The sequence below is a fragment of the Kazachstania africana genome, chromosome 2, assembly GCF_000304475.1.
Source record: "Kazachstania africana CBS 2517 chromosome 2, complete genome".
Lineage (NCBI taxonomy): Eukaryota > Fungi > Ascomycota > Saccharomycetes > Saccharomycetales > Saccharomycetaceae > Kazachstania > Kazachstania africana.
The window spans coordinates 1,154,898-1,175,752 of record NC_018941.1 but is presented as its reverse complement, the minus strand read 5'-3'; the positions used below and the strand labels follow the sequence as shown (position 1 = coordinate 1,175,752).

The following is a 20,855-nucleotide window of genomic DNA, read 5'->3' as shown; positions in this document are numbered from 1 at the left end:
TATACTAAATCGCAAAGGGGGTAAAGGAGAACAGATGTCTTTGCCGTTAAAACCATTTGCAATTGACTCCACAAGTAAGCAATTGGATTCAAAACAAAAGAAATTTAATACTAATGTTCAGCGTGCTTTAGAACGTTTCGATTCAGTAACAGAATGGGCGGACTATATTGCTTCCCTAGGCTCATTATTGAAGGCCTTACAATCATGGTCACCAAAATTCCAGAACGTCAAATACTTTGTTCCATCACCATATCAAGTCAGTAGGAGGCTGACCTCCTCTCTCTCTCCTAATTTACCTTCAGGTGTTCATCAAAAAACTTTGGAAGTATATACCTACATTTTTCAGAATATTGGTATTGAGACATTAGCTGCAGAATGCAATATTTGGATACCCGGTATATTACCTCTAATGTCATATGCATCTATGTCAGTAAAATCACGCCTGATTGAATTATATGACACATATCTAGTTCAGGTTCCTTCTGAAACATTGAAAATGCTAGTAAGACCTTTGCTCGCATCCTTATTGCCTGGAATTGATGATGAAAGTAGTGAATTTTTATCACTAAATTTGAAATTGATTGAAACTTTAAAAACAAATCTTGGAGATGATTCTCTGTTTTGGCAGACATGTTTCATAGTGGTTGCAAGCAGTAAGGATCGTAGACTAGGTGGGCTTGTATGGCTCACCAGAAATTTCCCATCGTTGAATGCAGTCCCTCATTTGGTCTCGCAGCAAAGCAAATCGTTTCAAGAATCAGGAAAGAATGAAGAGAGCGATACAATTCAAGAGAAGAAAAATAAACAAGCAGTTGCCCTTTCTGTGGTCCTTCCTGAAGCGAAAAGTGTGGTTTCACCAGAACCGGGGTTATTAATACGTTGCCTGATACGTTGTTTAGATGATGAAAATGATCTTCTTCTTAAAAGGGGAATATTAGATTTGTTAATCCAAAGATTTCACCTCAATTCCCCCGTATTACAAAATTTAGTCACTGAAAATGATAGAAAGCTCCTTATTTTATGGTGTTGTAGAACTACATTGAGCAAAGATATGTCACTGAACAGAAGAGTATGGAACTGGCTTTTGGGACCCTCCATTGTCTCAACTTCTAGGAGTAATTCTGAAAATAATACAGCAACTACAGCTGAAACAAGTTCCAAGGAAAGTCTGGGTGGCAGCGAGTACTTCACTATGTATGGTCTAAGTTCGTTGATTTCAGGCCTGAAAGATATGATAACAGATGAAGCTTCCTTGGTTACAACTTTTAGAATATGTTTAGCATTCATGGATAGATGGGAAATTGGCTCTTTAGTGATACCTACAATGTTTATTCCAATGCTAAATGCCTCTAAACAATTTGCGGACAAGCAGCAAGTTATCCAAGCCGCTAACACCTTTTTCGATGCTGTGGAAACAAATATTATTTGGGGTAAAATAATCCAGTACGTTGTTACCAACAAGGACTTGCACTTACTGAGCTACGTTCTTAAATGCTTTAATGTTGAGAATGATGAGGAAATCATTGTTCGCCATCTACCCCTGGTATTGTTGACATTATTATCCTATAATTCAGTAAATGAATCTACGGATGTTTCCTCAAAGAAACAGCGCTATGATATATTTAAACAACTTCTCGGATATATACCGGAGCGATCTTTCTTACCATTGGATACATCTACTATGGATGTTCAAAATAGGCCCACACATCAAGATATATTGGCAAAAATACAGAATTATTACAGAAAGGTGTCCGATTTCAGCAACTCCCAGGAATTAGAAGCATCGACAGAATTAGAATTGCCATTCTCTACTGAAGACGCAACATTTTTGATCGCGATGAGTATACAAGATCTGGTTTTGCAAGACTTGAGGAATAAATCTACTATAAACGAGTCAGCAAGTCTTTTCGTTGAAATTTTTGAAAAAATTCCAGAGTCTGCAGGTACAAATGATGTTAAACAATCCAGTTGGTCGGTTAATGAGTTGTTTCAATCATTGCTTGACTATGTCAACTCAAAAGAGGGAAGGGGTTCCTCCTTGTGGGGAGTCATAGATATCTATAGCCATTATCTGGCAAATAGACTGCCTTTCCTAGATTCCATGAAGCTTCTCAATGTACTCATGAAATCCTTATGTTTATGCATGGTTTCCCCAAAAAATCAACTGGTAGCCATCAAATCTTTGAAATCGTTAGAAAGAATGCTTCCTTCCAAATACATACAAGGTGCTTTGGCCTCTGCTTTCGTGAAAGAGACAGATGTTTTACAAAGGATATTGATTCTAGACTTACTTTGGAATGAACTTGAGTCTTATAGATCGTTGATAAGGCAACCGCTGGAAATTGTACTTGATGAACTTTTCGATAAACAAAATCCGCATTATTTAAGCGTTTCTAAATGGGTACTAGCATCAGTACATTCTGGTTCTTCATCTCGCCTTTTTCAGATGCTAGCGGAGGGGCTGTTGGACTTCAACTTTTTGGAAAATGATGTTATATCCGATTTAGATGATTTAGAAATGTTTACTTATAGACTTCAATTAATTACTAATGTCCTAAAAATTAATTCATCCATAATTGTTAAAAACTTTAGTTCCGAACTTACATCCTTAAATTCTTTGGGAAAATGGGAGAATGAGGATGTATCTACCTATAAAAACTTGGTTCTCGTAATAATCCTGAAGTTTTTGAAGCTAAAGAATAACAAAAATGCGAAAAGTATGAGAAGTGCATTAATTCTATTAGATTCTCTACTAGATGGTACTGAGTCCAATTTCAAAGATATAGTCATATTTTTACTTGAAATGTCCTCCAAGTATTTGAGAAAAGGAGAAGTACCTTATGAGCTTATTGCTGTTTCATTACTTGACATAGTCTCTAAAGTTTTGAGATTGTCGCATGAAAATAACATCAAGCTTGATATATTTGATGATAATTCGACACACCTGAAATACATAGACTATATGGTTACCAGTGTTTCTACGATGACAAGTTCATTGGTTATAACATCATATGTCAAACTTTTATCAGAGAGTATAGCGTATTTTGAAGGTTCTATATTTAGAGTTATATTACCTTTATCAGCATCCAGCGTCCAATGTGTTCAACGGCTCTTGCTTTTAGAAAAGGAGCATGGAGGATATTATCAATCAATATCACTTTTATTAGAAGGGTTGGAGGAATTACTGCAAGTATCACACGGATATCTTTCAGTTGAAGAAAGAGAAGGTTACTTTAGCGGTTCAGGTGCCAGGACGGACTTTATACAATCTGTCGTATCAAATGTTTTCTCTTCAGATGCTTCAGATGTTTCTACAAGAATACAGGGTGAGCGTGATGTCGTACTACAATCAATTAGGCAAGTGGCAATTTGCTGTTTCGAAATTTGGTCATGGGCACATAGTATTGCTGGCTCAACAGACTTGGGCGCCAATGGAGAGCAAGTAAACTATAATTCATTTAAGTTTAAGTTCAAATCTAAAGTATTACTAGAAAAACTATTCATGCTGGAGCCATTGGAAATTCTAGAAAACCTAGTCAATCTCCAATCAAATGACATGATTGCTCTTGTACATGTACTAGATGGTAATAAGCCAGCCGTATCGTTACCATATTTCTTTTATGGTGTGGTTATGAGATATAATAAAAATACAACTTCAAAATTTTCCATAAATTTAGCAGGTAATAAGGGATCTCACTTGAGGACAAACAGAATAGAACCATCTTTGATTAACAAGTTGAGAGGAGAAACTATTATGAATTTTGTTATCAGTTATGCAAATTCCTTGGAGAATGCTGCAGTAGAGGATTTCTTTGAAGATTTTTTGACGTTTTTCAAGGAGATTGTTGCGAACTATTCTATGTACAATAGAATACATTTACAAGTCCTAGAGCTTGTAGGAATTATAGCATTAAAATTGGATAAATCACAATTTGGTGAACAAAAAAGGATTAGGCGGGACTTCGCAGATTTATTCGCAAGATATGTGCCAAATATAGCAGCAGAACTGTTAGATGAAGAAACGGAGGAATTAGAGGCTTTTTCAATCCTCGAGAAATTCGTGCCAAAAGTTCAATATATTGTGCATGAGGAAATTGGTGGTGATAGGTATAATGCTGTACTGTCGAGCATTGTTACTCATTGTCTCGTACCAAGAATTAAGAATAAATCTGATAACATTCCACCTTACGTTTTAAAACTAGCAGAGAATATTTCCACCGTTGGTGCTAAAGTCAAAGTGTGGAAAAGTTTGATTTCTGACATCTTTAATGATGACAAACAGCTGCCAATACTCGGTAATAATGCCATATGGAATAAGATAATTTTTGAATGGTCGCAATATCCCGAAAATAAATCAAAACTTTTAAATGATTTGCTTCTTGTTACCGGTTCAAAACGAATGGGTATGACCCCTGTGCTGATAACTTTCAGCTCATGGAATGACACTGAAATTGGAACCAAATGTCAAAATTTATCTAGGATTTCTTATTTACTGTTGGTGGCTCCAGTGGACACGTATCTGTTGGAATTCCAGTCATTGATTTCATGCGTTTGTCAGTATTTAGTGTCAAATGAGTTTAAATTAAAGGAAAAATGCTGGGTCTTGCTAAGAGTAATGTTTTTGAAGTTTTCCGAATCACACTTCAATGAATACTGGTCTATGATTTCCTACTGTTTGCAGACAAACTTGCAAGAGTTTTATGAATTTTTACAACTCCAAGAGGAAATTGAGCCCATGGTTATTTTGCAATTATGTAAGACGTTGGATCTATTGTTGGCACTACAAAGAGAAGGTTTTAGTGCAACAAATGAATGGTTATTTATTATTGACACTATCAATTGTATTTATAAAAACGGAGCATATATGGCGTTGGTTGATAAAATATCAGAGGTCAAGGATTATGCCATGGGTAGAGCGGATGATTTTGAAATGACGAATTCAGTTGAAGAGGGAAGCCCCATGCTGACTGGTGTTCATAGCATCCAAAAACATAGTCAATTAAGGAATTTCTTTCATTCTTTGAGCTATACCAGGTATGAGGTTAATTACGCTATGAAAATGCCAAAGGCAGAAGCCAGTGAAGCAGATGTTATGGGAGATCTATTCCATTAGTAATCACTTACATAAAAAGTATTTTAGTGTTCTGTATAATATCCTCTCACTAAGTATTAGAAATTAAATTCTTTTCTAGATATCTTTATAAAATCTATAAACGCTCAAAACTTCCCAACCAGCTTTTCTGTGGACAATGAGTTTACTATCCCAGTTATATTTCTTTTTCATCAGTTTTACAACTTCCTCTGGTTTATTTCTTGCACAGAACAATATATAAGCTATGCCTTTGGTAGAAAGTGTCTGATTCAAATTATCTAGAACAATTTGAGTGACATCCATTCCATCTTTGCCGCCTAACAAGGCTAAATCGAGCCATTCGTCGATATATTCCTTTGATTTCGGTATCAAAGGTACTTCTTCAGCAGGGACATAAGGTGGATTGAATACTAAAAGATCAATTTCATTATTTCTAAATGAAGAACAGAGACTTGATCGTACTGGATCCATAAAATATTTTTCACAACTATTTCTCTTCGCTGTATCTAAGGTAGTCTCTAATGCCCATGGATTGATGTCAACTGCAAAGTACAAAGAATTCTTGATAGGAATTTCATTTTGCATTAAGAAAGTCGTAACAATGCCTGATCCAGGTCCCAATTCACATACCACAGCTAATTGATTTTGAAATTTTTGTTGTAGATATTGCTTGTCCTCTTCTAGAGCGTCCAGTAGGAGAAAGCTATCTTCTGAGGGTTCATAGACCTTGGAATAGTCACATTTGACGTAAGGAGTGGGCAGCATATGATGTCTATGGGGTATTTATCCTAGTTATTTTGCTCATCTCAGATTTATCTACTTCATCAGAAAAAAAAAAAATTCATTTTTCTAATATTCCCATATTTTAGTACTACGAAACATAAGACAGCTTTTATAGAGTTTAATACAAGAGTAAGTATTAATAGAAGTTTTGGTGCTAGAGAGTGGTTAATTGGAATAACAAGAATGTTTATAAAAGTGAAAACGTTAACGGGGAAAGAAATAGCTGTCGAGTTGGACGAGAACGATCGTATTTATCATATCAAAGAGCTTTTAGAAGAAAAAGAAGGTATTCCACCTTCTCAACAAAGGCTGATATTTCAAGGAAAGCAAATGTATGTATACTAACGATGTTTCATTGTGTTTGGTAAAGTTGTGGAGAAATTGATTTACTAACATCAAACGTATATGTGTGCGCTGCTACAAAACCGCACATTAGTATAGAAATGACGAACAAACTGTAATATCTGCGAATTTAACGGATGGTATGCAATTGCATCTAGTTTTGACGCTCAGAGGCGGTCATTAGTAGAGTGATTATCCATTTTATTCTTTTCAATGCTTGCAAGAATGGAATGGTCTACACGGTAGCTTCCTTGTGTTATGCATCTTATATTGAATAAAACACTGTTACCAGTTATTTATATATCACATTTAACCTTTAAAAAATATTACTGTAACAAGCTGCTCTCAGTTTGGAGGTATGTATATTTCTCACGTAGAAGATCAATTGAAGATAAGTACTCTTAGAGCGCAAGATTTGCGCCCATTCGAACCCTGTCTTGGTCGCATATTAGAAGACAAGAATTCCTAAAATCTTTCTCCGTGGAACCGGCAAACGAAAAGTTCCGCAATTCCCTTTTTTTCTTGGCATTTTTTCTTTTTGTTTTTTCAGTAAAAACTTTTAGAGCAGAAAAGTGCGAGCGCCGCGTGTAACATAAACTGGTAGCATTTTATTCATCATTCGGAAAAATTCCATTGAATATTCAAAGGGGAAAGGCCAATTGATGCGGCTCCTTTGGATTTCCAAATTTCTATTGTTTTAACTAATACGAATTTTTTGGTGGTGGGAGGAGCGGCTGTATCTGGAAGAGACATTGAGGTGTGGGATTCGGATAATCCTCATTTTCAGTAACTGTACCCGCTATTTTCGTGTAACTTTGTGTGAAGATATGTCAATCCAGATGTTACAATGACTAATTCAATTATGATGTATTAGGAAGACCGATATTCATTTTTTTGTAGAAATTTGTGCCTACAGATATATATTATATATAAATCATACAGTAAGTTGGTTTTTACACTCTTAAGCACGTCAATTTACTGTTTGTATCTCAAGTGAATGCAATATATAATATAACAAACATGATTTTACCCATAGAACTACTAAATATCATCGTGAATGAGAACATTGATAGTTTTAAAACTTTAATTGCCTGGGCACAAGTTTCAAGCTATTTCAGAGGAACTATCAGTGATGATGTCGGAATAATTATAGTACGTGATTCAAATTATCCTTCTGCTCCCAGGGAGGATTATTTTGGATATCACTTCCTACTGACTCCTCAGAACCATACACTAATTAACACAGATCTCCCTAATACCGAGGGAATGACGCAAATTGTGAAAAGGTACAATAATTTACTTGTTGTCATCCAGTCTGACAGGAGTTATAGTGATCCATTGGCAACAATAATCGGGAGCCTCGGTTGGTCTTGTAATAAAGGCACAAATATTTGTGTATTTTATCACAATTCAACAAATTTTTTGAGTAAACTCTATTTTAGAGAACTTCAAAAACGATTGTCATATTTGAAACTATCTGAACTGCATATTTTCGGTAACATTTTCAGCTCAAATGATGAACAATTGTACGATATTGACACTCTCTTTGAAACTACATATTTATACGGAGTAACTACTTTGAATTCACTAGATGTACAGGACAGTAGGCATAGTTTAATAGCTAATAACCTTAGGAAGCTCAAACATGTTATTTACAGGTCAACAGATATAGACCTTTATGATTTCCTTTATAACTGTCCGGAGTTGGAAATGATAGGAACAATTAAATTTCCTCAATTAAATGATTCTGGTATTTACAGAATACCTCGATGCAATTCAATCTCATTTACGGAATTTAATTCAGGCGTCAGATATCCAATATTGGATGGTTCCATGGTAAGTACCAAACTTAACATCACCCCTAGTCTGCGCTCAAGAGATCCCCATTTCATTGGTTTGAATTTTCCCAGAATTGAATTTTTAAAATTATCTTCCACTAACTGGACCTCACAATTGGTAACATTTAATAATTGTAATTTCTCTTCTTTGAAATATATTGATTGTGGTTTGGCAAAAATATCTTGGATGGACTTGCAATCTTGTGGTGCCCTGATTGAGAAAGTTAAAGTAAGCTTATATGACGCCGAGCAAATTAGATGGTTAAAGGAATGCCCATTCCAATTGAAAGAAATCAATATAACTCTAGGGAATATCTCAAGTATTGGTACCTTTATTTCGGATATTCTGGAAGAAGGATTTATCTCTTCGGATATCAATGTTACTGTCAATCTTTCTTCATTAAATGACTGCATATTTTTAGAGAAAGTTGTTTTACCAAATTTAACCTCAAATTCTATCTTGAAGCTTACAGTAAATGAAGATAAATTACAAGAATCTGTGATATCTAAAGGTCAACAACTTTCTAGTTACTCAATGAGTCCACAAGATAAAAGTGTCATCCTTCATATTCCACATATGAAGCAGTTGTCTTTATTCATGACCGAGCATCAAACAGAAAACTCCATCTCAAGAAGATCAAGCATAACGCACCCAAGAATTACTACACCGCCTTTAAATAATATTTTTGCAGATGTGCCTACTTACACATCTTGCAATTATGCTGTTTCTCCTTCGGAATTTAGAAGAAATAGTTTGGCGGGATTATCTAGCGAAACAGCAAGAAGGAATAGCACTATAACACTTGAACCTCAAATGTCAATGTTTCAGACAAGAAGGAAATCTTCTGTTGGATCGGTGTCCTTATTTTCTGGAAATACCTACATTTCTCAAGATGACTTCATTGATGATATACTTTCGTTTGAACTTACAGAGAGCTGTCCAAGTGTATTAACGACGGACATATTAACTTTGGAATCCTCCACAATTCTTTTGGAATCCAACATAATAAAAACAATGAAATTACTTCAAATAAGTGTGAATGTGGAAAAAAGTGTTCCTTATCGGACATCTGATGAGCTCCTACTGCAGATATCGAGCAGAATACTTGACGCTCTTAAATTTCCATATGCTCTTAAATTTCCTGACGTTAGAATTGAAAATTTTCAAATTATCGTCGACTTAAAGGGAATACAAATGCAGAATGGTAATAATATGCATTTGAATACAGAACTAGAGGAAATCCTGTCTTCTAAGGGCCACCATTTAAAAGTTGTTAGTGAAGTTGGTACTCAGTGCAATATAGCTGTAGTACTACTATCCTAAACATCTCACTCAAATTACTATTGAATGAAACGTTTCATTGCCATATTTTTTGGAAATGGTCTCTATATATATACTGATATATAAAAATTGCATAAATAATATTTAAATAACAGTATGACACCTCTTTATCTTGTATGCACAAAATAATGAAATATATCCTGATTTGCACAATCCTACTGCATACTGATATCGAACTAAAATTAAAAAGTTATGTAGGTCCTCGAGTAGAGCCTTAGCTTCTTTGGCATCTTCAGAAAAAAATGCGGTCTTAGTTTCTAAAAGTATCTATATACCCTTACTGCATGAAATATCTAGTGTTACAATTGTTCACTTTGAGCAACAGAACCTTCTCTTGAAGACAGCTCTTCCTGTTGCTTATCTTCAGTCATATCATCAAAAGTTTGCTCTGTGGAAGAGACTTCTAGAACACCACTTTCTGCGATCTCTTCTCCACTAATGGCACTTTCTTGTCCCCCCTCAAATGCGAGGTCTTTCTCACTTTTCATTTTTTTTGCGCCGACTGCTTCTTGTATATCATTACTATTTTCCATTTCTTCATTTCGTCTCTTTTTATTTTGTTCTCTTTCCTTTATATATTCTCTTGCTTTTCTTAAATTTGCCTCATGTTCTTCATGTAGCATGGCATGTAAGAGCTTTCTAGTCTTTTCCTTCTCCGCCATCGATGTTTCAGTTGCAGAGTCATCAAAGAATCCCTTTGTACCCGTTACTTCATTGAACTTTTTGAACTCAAAGAGAAATTGGGACCTTAAAGAACGTAATGTTTGCCATTCTCTTACAATCCTATCTTTTTCCTCTTCTGAAGTGGGCTCTTTCATTTCCCAATTTGACCTGAGTCTTTCGTATAAAGCTCCAGGGTTGGTGCTTGGCTCAGATATTGTCTCTAAACCAGAATTAATTTTCCATACATTATTGATCTGCTTATTTCCAAGCTTTATGAATCCAAATTTCTTGAAGCTTTTATCGATTTCAGGTACATTGTGATCTTCTTCCGCAAATTTGAATGCAGCAAACGACTTGAAGCCATCAATTTTTGCAAGTAAAAACCTATCATCACTTTCTAGTAACTTTTTTATGATACTATGGAAGGTAGGATCCCTCGTAGCATAAAAGTTCAGTATTCTGTTTTCACATAAATGTTTGCATGTAGAAAGTATTTTTGTTTTATTGGTCTCATCAATTTCATCGAAACGCAGTGAATTTTTGTTATTATCCTTTTGATAGCAAGTCTTGAAAAAATTCTCTATTTCTTCTGAATTTATCAGCTTTTCAATAAAAGCCGCCACAAAACATATTTGCAGAATTATCTCTTTTCTGTAAATATCGTTTTCTGTATGAACTATTTGCTTGTAGAGAGATTCTGCGTTTCCGACAGCTAGATCTATTATAGTGGGTCTTGGGATTGACCTTTTTTGTTGAAAGAATGCTGTTATTTCACCCCACACTTCCTTCTTCTTTTCTTGAATTACTCTAGATTGAGACATATAGGATGGTTCTGATACATTTGCAACCTGAAAATCGGCCTCGTAGTTATCGTTAAGCTTTGAATTCAGGTTTGCCACTGTTTTTGTATTGTGCTTACCTATTTTATAAAAGTCTTCCTCGTGTTCTAATATGGCATCAATTAGAGGATTTAAAGTTTCGTTGACATTCCTGATTGTTGTGAATGATCTGAAAGAGAATTCAATTGGATCTGTTATGAATTTTTCAATAGCATACAGATAATCATCGGTAAAAATTTCATGGTTACTTGTAGGCCTAGTATTGGATCGAGCCTTGTTCCAAGGACTATCCGGTAGTTGTTTACGAGAAATAGATGATGATCTATTGAAATTGGATTCTTCGTGTAAGGGTAATAAGTCTGAGAGAAACTTTTGTAGTTTATATTTAACCTCAAAGTGTTCTGGACTGTTTATTTTGGAATTATTTTCCAATATTTCCAATACAGAATTCCAATGGCGAAGCTTCTCAGAAAGAGGGTTTTTATAGCTCACTAAAGTCGAGATTCCTGAATAAGTACTTTCATCCGTATTTGACATTTTGAACCAATTAATACGGGATTCCGCATATGGCCAGAATGCCAGTATACCCTGAGGCAGACTCAGCAGTTCTATAACTGTGGCAAAAATATCGAAAAATGATGTACCCCAATTGGATTGGTTTTTCCTATTTGCTCTAGAGTGAAAGATAAAATCTAAAACAACTGCACATAGATTAGTTTTGATTCTATATGATTCGCTTTCATTGCTAGCTTCATCGAATGAAAATACCAAACTGTCCTGAATAATTTTCTTACAGATCAAATCGACTGTAGAATCAAAGTTCTCAGATGAAATATCGTTATCGATCAATGATGTCCACTGAAAAGTCAGGTCCTTTTCATCAAAAGTGTCTTTTTCCAAAGGCACATTTATCAAAGATTGGACTCTGTTTCCCAACTGGGTAAACTTGGGAAGTAATTGTTGTGAGACTTCCAAAACTGCAGCTTCTATCCTAGACATAATTTGAATTGATTTTGGGCTCACCCTCTTATCTTTCTGACTCTGTCATTGAAAGTGAATGCTAGTTTCAATAATATGTATATATTTTTTTCATTTTCGAGAATTTCGTATTAATTGGAAAAACGTTTATGTCGCATAGCCTTTGATAATTCCCAAGTAGTTAGCTAAAAAAGGTACAAGATTTATATCTATATGTGTGTATATCGTTTAACGTCGTGTACTACCAACCACCAAAACTTTCTGTTGGAGGAAGGAGAGTGACGGGGATCCGACAGGTGAATTCTTCGCCTTCTAGGTTTTCAATAGAATGGAATAAAGTCCCCTTCTGGTCTTCATAAAATTGAAACAGATTGGTATGGTCAGTCTTGGAAATCAGGATGAGCTTTAAATTGATTATCCATCTCAACTGAAATATGTTCGTTTTAAATTGACTTGGGAGTTGGTTCAGTGGACTCTTTGGTGTTGTAAGCTTCAACGGTATGGATGTCGAGTCGTCAAAGCATGTAACATGAAATTCGGATATGATGTGCGTTTTTGGCTTTATTACAATATCTTCACTCGGATCAATTGCAGCTTTTGGATTGATTAGCTCCATAGATTCCAAATTGGCATTGATTGCACTAACTTTCAATTGGGACGACGCATCGTTATCAAGATGAATTACTAGGCTAATGTCTTCAGCAGTAGTGTAAAATAATTTTGAAAACGATATCTTGGCTAAAAACTGACCGTTTCTATTTATAATGTAGCGTTTTTGTAAGTTTGCTATTTGTGAAGCCATATTTGTCCCTGTACCTGGAGTCTCCTCAGGTGAAGAGACTGTCACCGTTTCCCTCAATAATTTAACATTCCGCCTAGTTGATCTGTTGCTTTTGTTGAGATTTACTGAGCTTACTGAATACTCATTATCAGAAAGCTCATCTAGTTTTGGAAATTGTTCTGCTACCTGTAGCTCGATTAGTTCATCAACATCTTTAGCTTCATTTTCATTCGATTCAATCAATTTTATGAAATTTTTCTTCAGAAATTCAATCTTTTCAGTGGATTCTTTTTGAAAATTAGCTGTTGTGGAACTTTTTCTACGGGGAAATGTTATTGCGGATGATACTGATACAGAACGTTTCATTGCTCCGGTGGATTTCTTTAATTCTTTTATTGTAGCACTTGAAAGGATAACTGGAGGTTTGTCTACTTGAAAATTGTATTGAAATCCATTTTTTGTCACGTACGGAGAAATATAGATAGGAACCCCAATTGTTGATGGCACAATAGTATTTGATATTACTTTACTAACACCAAATGACATGTTATAATTGATGGAAAAATTATCTGAAACTCTATAAGTTGGAACCAGATCTTCGGGGAGTTTTGATGATTTGTAATGAAATATTTTCGTTTCACCGGGTTGTAAAGTTATTTCTGAGAATAATAATGATTGGGGTATTAATAGTATTGGAATTGATTTATATTCAGAATCTTGAAAATTTGCTGAATCTAATACAGCTATAGTATTATTTCTTAAACCTCCATTGCCGTCTATTTGATTTTTCTTCATGAGGCCAGAAGTAACTGACTCAAAATTGGATTGAAAATAGGCAATAGTTTCCTTATTTTTCGCATGATTCGTGAATTCCGTTCGCATGCTACTATTTACACCCACTATCTTAGTTTCATCATTTGAAAATTTTGTATCATCAATGATACTTGCATTGTACTGGAAAGTTCCTGAAATTTGGACGTAGCCAGATATCAAATTCACGGGTTTATGATATTGAAGTTGCTTAGTGATGTGGGACATATACTCTTGATCATTGGCTAGCTGCTCATCAACTTTGAGTTTCTCACTTGGATCAACAAGGTCCTTCCTGAACGCATTGAATAGAGATTTCATTGACCATCTTTCGCCGGAGGCGGTAATATTGTCGTTGGCTTCTTGATCCACTTGTTTTGCATTTTCAAATTGTTCTTCAAGTTTTTGATGTATCTTACTAATCTTATCCGTTAAAATATCATATTCCTTTTGCAATCCCAGATGTTTCAATCTGAACACCATAGAGATGTGTTCACCGGCAAAATAAGGATTTGATTCATGAACGATTTCCAATTTGACATTCTCTGATATCAGGAACGAATCAATTCTATGGTTGTGCATCTCGTATGTTATATTCGTGATTGTAGTAGAAGATTCGCTGCTATGTACACGGCTACAATTGTGCTCTCCCCTTCCCCTGAGTTGGAAGTGTTGTTCAGTGATAATATATTTCCCAGCTTTCAATGGAATCCCGCTTTTTTGTTGTAATTTTAGACACTCAAAAATTGAGAGATTCGAACTATCTGATACCCGCAGTTCCCTTCAAATACAACTACTAAACTCTCTTGAAATGAACCGACCGTTGATATCGTAGCAACACTGCTTACTGCACGCTAAAATCTCCCAAATTAACAGTAATAAAAGTTAGTTCCGGGTAATAGCACTCAATTCTGTTTAACGTCATCTAATTTTTTCACGAAATTTTATATAGCACTCATTTTCCATTTCTTAGGTGTGATAGGTAGCTTACTAATAATAATAGTTTTAAAATTTCGAAGATTCAGTGGCAATATTTACTATTTAAGCAAGATACGCTTTGCCAGCTAATTTCCGTTGATATATTGCACTTATTATTGGGCTTTTCGTACAATGGCGATGGTAACGGTATCGAACAGTTCATCATGGACCTGCATACTTTGTGAGTCAAGCGAAGGGTTTGGTCCATTGTCGTACTACGGTGACTTCACTCAATGTTTCATAGATGGTGTTATCCTGACATTGTCAGCAGTCTTCATGCTGATTTTTGGTACCAGAGATTTAATTAGACTTTCTACTATGAAGCACCCTGGTATAAAATATAGACGAAATTGGATTATTGTCTCAAGAATTACCTTAGTACTATTACAGATATTTTTCACTGCATGGGCAGCTTTAATTTTACCCCATCATAAACATGAGGATGTTACCGTTATTTCACAGTTCACTTTAACTTTATTATCTCTATTCGTTGTGCTATGTTTGCATTGGGTAGAATATCATAGATGTAAAGTAGCTAATGGTATTGTACTTTTCTACTGGTTATTCGAATCTTTCGGTAACATTTCAAAGACTATCAACTTCATTATAAGAAATGTTTATGAAAATCAATGGCCATTTGGTCATAACGTCTTTGTATTGACATTATTTCAAAGTATTATATCAGTTTCTATCCTATTCTTGGAAGCTTTACCTAAGAAACCAATGAAACCATATCAAGAAATTCAAGAACATTTTTCAAGAAGAAAGCCAAACCCATACGATTCAGCCAATGTCTTCTCAAGAATTTCTTTCACTTGGATGTCAGAATTAATGAAAACTGGTTACGAAAAATTCTTAATGGAAGAAGATTTATATAAATTACCAGAAAATTTCAATAGTGCAGATGTCGCTGATAGATTAAACGAGAACTGGGAAAAGCAAATTAAGACTAAGACTAACCCATCGTTATCATGGGCTCTAACCGTTACATTTGGTTCAAAAATGTTATTAGCTGGGTGTTTTAAGATGCTTCATGATATTTTAGCTTTTACTCAGCCACAGTTATTGCGTATTTTAATCAAATATGTCACAGATTACAACAAGGAAAGAAAAGAAAATACTTTCTACAGCATTACGGAGCAGCAATTACCTATTTCTAAGGGTTTTTCCATTGCAATTGCTATGTTCTTTGTTGGTTTCATTCAAACATGTGTGCTACATCAATACTTCTTAAATGCTTTCAATACCGGTATGAATATCAAGAGCGCTTTAACCTCCCTTATATACCAAAAATCGTTGGTTCTTTCTAATGAGGCTTCAGCACAATCCTCCACAGGTGATATTGTGAATCTAATGAGTGTTGATGTTCAAAAATTACAAGATTTAATGCAATTCTTGAATATCTTATGGTCAGGTCCATTCCAAATCTTCATCTGTCTTTTTTCTTTGTATAAGCTTTTAGGTCATTCAATGTGGGTTGGTTTCATCATTTTGGTATTCATGATCTTCTTAAATTCATACTTGGTCAGAATTCAAAGAAAACTCCAAAAACAACAAATGCAATTTAAGGATGAAAGAACAGGTGTCATAAGTGAAATTCTAAATAATATAAAGTCCTTAAAATTATATGCCTGGGAAGTACCTTACCAAACCAAGTTAAACCATGTTAGAAATGATAAAGAATTGCATAACCTAACCAAACTAGGTTGTTACATGGCAGTTACCAGTTTTCAATTTAATATTGTTCCATTCTTAGTCTCATGCGCTACATTCGCTGTTTTCGTTTATACCGAAAATAAACCATTAACTACTGATCTTGTATTCCCAGCTTTGACTCTTTTCAATTTATTATCTTTTCCACTGATGGTTGTTCCAAATGTTATTACTTCCTTTGTTGAAGCCTCCGTTTCTGTCAATAGATTATTTTCTTTCTTGACTAATGAAGAATTACAAAAGGATTCCATCCAGAGATTACCAAAGGTTGAAAATAAAGGCGATGTTGCCATAAATCTTGGTGATAATGCAACATTTTTGTGGAAGCGTAAGCCAGAGTATAAGGTTGCCTTAAAGAATATCAATTTTCAAGCTAAAAAGGGTGATTTAACCTGTATTGTAGGTAAAGTCGGTAGTGGTAAGAGTGCCTTGATTCAAAGTATTCTAGGTGATTTATTCAGAGTCAAAGGTTTCGCAACTGTTCATGGTAATGTTGCTTATGTCTCCCAAGTTCCATGGATTATGAATGGTACCGTGAAAGAAAATATTTTATTTGGGCATAAGTACGATCAGGAATTTTATGAAAAGACCATAAAGGCATGTGCTTTGACAATTGATTTGGGTATCTTAGTTGACGGTGATCAAACATTAGTTGGTGAAAAGGGTATCTCACTTTCAGGTGGTCAAAAAGCTCGTTTATCATTAGCCAGAGCCGTTTATTCTAGAGCTGACACATATCTATTAGATGATCCTTTAGCTGCTGTTGACGAACATGTTTCAAAACATTTGGTTGAGCATGTTTTAGGTCCAACTGGTTTATTGCACTCTAAGACTAAAGTTTTATGTACAAATAAAATATCCGTTTTATCAATCGCTGACTCAATTACATTGTTAGAAAATGGTGAAATTGTTCAACAGGGTAGCTATGAAGAAGTTAACAGTGATGAAGATTCTCCATTATTCAAATTAATTAAAGAATATGGTAGAAAGGAAAATAAATCTAAGGGTTCTTCTACTTCTCTTTCGACTGTTACTGAGTCATCTCGCGAACAAACCATTCCTGTCGAAGATGAATTAGAAGCATTACAAAAAATTGGGGAGATGGGATTAACGAATACCGATATGCATAGTTTGAGAAGAGCAAGTGCAGCTACATTACGTAGTATTGGTTTCGACTCTGAAGAAAACATTGAAAGAAGGGAACATCGTGAAATAGGTAAAGTTAAATGGAACATTTATTGGGAATATGCTAAAGCATGTAAGCCTAGAAATGTTCTTATTTTTATATTCTTTATTGTCGTTTCAATGTTCCTTTCTGTTATGGGCAACGTATGGTTAAAGCATTGGTCTGAAATTAACACAGAAAGGGGCTCTAATCCTAACGCTATTCATTATCTATTCATCTACTTTGCCTTAGGTTTTGGGTCAGCTTTGTCTACTTTGATCCAGACAGTCATCTTATGGGTTTTCTGTACGATTAGAGGTTCCAGGTATCTACACGATTTGATGACAGATGCTGTTTTAAAGGCACCCATGTCATTTTTCGAAACTACACCAATTGGCCGTATATTGAATAGGTTTTCTAATGATATCTACAAGATTGACTCGATTCTAGGTAGAACCTTTTCACAGTTTTTCGTTAATGCCGTCAAGGTGGTCTTTGTTATGGCTGTTATTTGTGCTACGACCTGGCAATTTATTTTCGTTATCATTCCTTTAGGTGTCTTTTACATTTACTATCAACAGTATTACTTAAGAACCTCTAGAGAATTACGTCGTTTGGATTCCATCACTCGTTCTCCAGTTTACTCTCATTTCCAAGAAACGTTAGGTGGTATTACTACGATTAGAGGCTATAACCAGGAAAAGAGATTTGGTCATATCAATCAATGTCGTGTCGATAACAATATGAGCGCATTCTACCCAAGTATCAATGCTAATCGTTGGTTGGCCTTCAGACTGGAGCTCATTGGTTCTATTATTATTTTAGGAGCGGCTACGTTATCCATATTTAGATTGAAAGAAGGTACTTTAACACCTGGTATGGTTGGTCTATCCTTGAGTTATGCTTTACAAATTACACAAACTTTGAATTGGATTGTTAGAATGACTGTTGAAGTCGAGACAAATATTGTTTCAGTGGAACGTGTTAAAGAATATGCCCAATTAGAAAGTGAAGCCCCAAGAATTGTTGAAGAAAAGAGACCAGACGAAATGTGGCCAACTGAAGGTGATATCAAGTTTGAAAACTATTCTACTCGTTATAGACCTGAATTGGATTTAGTGTTGAAAAATATTAATGTCCACATTAGACCAACAGAGAAGGTTGGTATTGTAGGTAGGACTGGTGCAGGTAAATCTTCATTAACCTTAGCATTATTCAGAATTATTGAAGCTACTGCTGGTAATATTATCATTGATGGAATTCCTATCAACGAAATTGGCCTGTACGATCTAAGACACAAATTATCTATTATTCCTCAGGATTCTCAAGTTTTCGAGGGTACACTTAGAGAAAATATCGATCCTACCAATCTATTTACAGATGAAGAAATATGGAGAGTTTTAGAATTATCACATTTGAAGGAACACGTTCTTTCAATGGGAGCTGATGGTTTAGATGTTCAATTGACTGAAGGCGGTAGTAATTTAAGTGTTGGTCAAAGACAATTAATGTGTTTAGCTAGAGCTTTATTAATTCCTTCAAAGATTTTGGTTTTAGATGAAGCTACAGCTGCTGTCGATGTTGAGACCGATAAGATCGTTCAAGAAACCATTCGTACAGCATTTAAGGATAGAACCATTTTAACTATTGCTCATAGATTAAATACGATCATGGATAGTGACAGAATTATAGTGTTAGATAAGGGTGAAATTGTAGAATTCGACACCCCTGACGAATTATTGGCCAAGCCAGAATCATTATTTTATTCTCTATGTAATGAAGCAGGTTTGACTAACAAGGATGCTTAAATATTTTAGATAAATATCATAAAAATTATTATTTTTTAATTAGTACACTATCACTTAGAATTTTCGTTTTTCATTCTATACAACACTTACTTGCATGAACAAAAAGGAACCTATGAAACAAGAAAAAATGTATAGTCTTTCAGGTAATATTGTTCTAGCAAGGTAAGTGCTTATTTTTTTTGAGTTACTGATCAAAATATGAGATGGGCGGTTGTTATGTTAGGAGGCGTTCTTAGAGGCAAATAAGTCATTAGTCTCGGGCTTTATATAGCAATAAGGCATTAAATATATGTTTGAGCGAATTAAGTCTCTCGGCGTTCGTAAATCTAAATAGATATACCCGTAAATCATACTTTCGCTTACCATTAAAGGCAGCTTGTACTTTGCCTCGTGGCATTTATTGAATGAGTTACAGTTGATACCTTCAGCAGCCAGTCGACGTTCCCTACTCAGCATGTTCTTTTGAACGAAAAAGGACTTATAAGTCACCTATTGTAGAGAAGTTTTGTTAAGGTCAGAAGCCTGTATCTTTTAATATATTTTGTAAAAGTTAGTGTAATATTTATTTTTTATATACTAGCGTTTTATAGAAATTAGTTTTTATAGCTATGCTTATACAGGGCGAAAACATTATAAACAAAAACAAGATATAAAAATTGAAATAAAATATCGAATGCAAAATAGAGCCTCTTCGTTAGGAAACAAAATTATTTATTATTAGTAATTGAGTCATGAGCATGAAATGAGAATTAGTGTGAACTACCGTCATTTTATTTCGACAATGTAAAGATACCATAAAAGATAAGATTTAATTCACTCAGTTTTAAAATAGCTGAATCTTTTCATGTCACTCCCATTGATTTGGTCCAAATCAGTTCTTTTTTCTATTATCCAATACACGCACGGTTGACCCATGAGTGACCTTGGAACTAGATATTATATTAATAAAATGTTAGAGGTGATCAATACGACGATCTTGCTTGCTGTTTTTCAAAGATAATGATAGATTAATTACAAAGGAACTAAGGTCAAGATAAATATACAGTCGTTAAGTAAAATGGAGTTTAACAGTGCTTGTGGAAATCTATATATGGCATCACTTATTTAGGGAAATCTGGTTTTCACAGTTGCATAGGTTCTGATATTTTTACGAAGTCTTTAACACGTTAGGTTATTAATTCTTCTCTTCTGTTCTATTACATAGCAATAAGCTACTTGACTTGAGCAACATTTTGTTTTAACACAGAATTGTTTCACTTTTCATTCTAAAAGAGAAGCTAAAAGGATAATATCGAATCTTTTAAATTATCGTCGAATCTGTGCTTACATTTTAAAAATACATCATACACTATGTGCAGACTGAAAAGCTGCGGTCCGACATGGCAACAGGAACGGTCGTTTAATCAGACAGAGATGGATGAAATGATCATCACTGTTAGGCAAGGAAAAATTCTATTCAGGGAAGAAGAATCTTAATTCCACAATTGAAACATCATTTTAAGGTAGATCTTGAGCTAATCTAGTTCCTTGACAAATCGGTATAGTAACAGACGGGGTACGAGAGTGTGGGACACTATTATAGCCCCCAATATGCCAAAATGGTAATAAAACGTAAAAAGCACTTTGAGGTACCTAGCCTTTCCATTATAGGAATTGTAATGGAATATGCTTAATCTATCTTTAGCTTAAGTGCCATAGAACACCTTTTTTTTTTTGGACGTCT

General features: G+C 34.8%; 7 protein-coding genes across 7 annotated transcripts; 4 read left to right on the top strand and 3 right to left on the bottom strand.

The window, feature by feature from the left end:
- Positions 1-34: 34 nt before the first annotated feature.
- DOP1 (Dop1p) lies at positions 35-5,113 on the top strand (the record flags this gene model as incomplete). The annotated part of the gene is made up of 1 exon (XM_003955951.1): positions 35-5,113. The coding sequence occupies one exon, from the start codon at positions 35-37 to the stop codon at positions 5,111-5,113; it is 5,079 nt and encodes a 1,692-aa protein (XP_003956000.1).
- A 75-nt stretch (positions 5,114-5,188) lies between these two features.
- MTQ2 (S-adenosylmethionine-dependent methyltransferase) lies at positions 5,189-5,857 on the bottom strand (the record flags this gene model as incomplete). Its single annotated transcript, XM_003955950.1, has 1 exon — positions 5,189-5,857. One exon carries the CDS (start codon positions 5,855-5,857, stop codon positions 5,189-5,191), a length of 669 nt encoding a protein of 222 aa, XP_003955999.1.
- A 201-nt stretch (positions 5,858-6,058) lies between these two features.
- Positions 6,059-6,336, top strand: RUB1 (NEDD8 family protein RUB1; the record flags this gene model as incomplete). The annotated part of the gene is made up of 2 exons (XM_003955949.1): positions 6,059-6,207; positions 6,312-6,336. 2 exons carry the CDS (start codon positions 6,059-6,061, stop codon positions 6,334-6,336), a joined length of 174 nt encoding a protein of 57 aa, XP_003955998.1.
- A 901-nt stretch (positions 6,337-7,237) lies between these two features.
- KAFR0B05660 (uncharacterized protein) lies at positions 7,238-9,379 on the top strand (the record flags this gene model as incomplete). Its single annotated transcript, XM_003955948.1, has 1 exon — positions 7,238-9,379. The coding sequence occupies one exon, from the start codon at positions 7,238-7,240 to the stop codon at positions 9,377-9,379; it is 2,142 nt and encodes a 713-aa protein (XP_003955997.1).
- Positions 9,380-9,696: 317 nt separating this feature from the next.
- Positions 9,697-11,898, bottom strand: HPR1 (Hpr1p; the record flags this gene model as incomplete). The annotated part of the gene is made up of 1 exon (XM_003955947.1): positions 9,697-11,898. The coding sequence occupies one exon, from the start codon at positions 11,896-11,898 to the stop codon at positions 9,697-9,699; it is 2,202 nt and encodes a 733-aa protein (XP_003955996.1).
- Positions 11,899-12,118: 220 nt separating this feature from the next.
- Positions 12,119-14,050, bottom strand: RGP1 (Rgp1p; the record flags this gene model as incomplete). Its single annotated transcript, XM_003955946.1, has 1 exon — positions 12,119-14,050. One exon carries the CDS (start codon positions 14,048-14,050, stop codon positions 12,119-12,121), a length of 1,932 nt encoding a protein of 643 aa, XP_003955995.1.
- Positions 14,051-14,584: 534 nt separating this feature from the next.
- YCF1 (ATP-binding cassette glutathione S-conjugate transporter YCF1) lies at positions 14,585-19,132 on the top strand (the record flags this gene model as incomplete). Its single annotated transcript, XM_003955945.1, has 1 exon — positions 14,585-19,132. One exon carries the CDS (start codon positions 14,585-14,587, stop codon positions 19,130-19,132), a length of 4,548 nt encoding a protein of 1,515 aa, XP_003955994.1.
- Between the last annotated feature and the right edge of the window lie 1,723 nt (positions 19,133-20,855).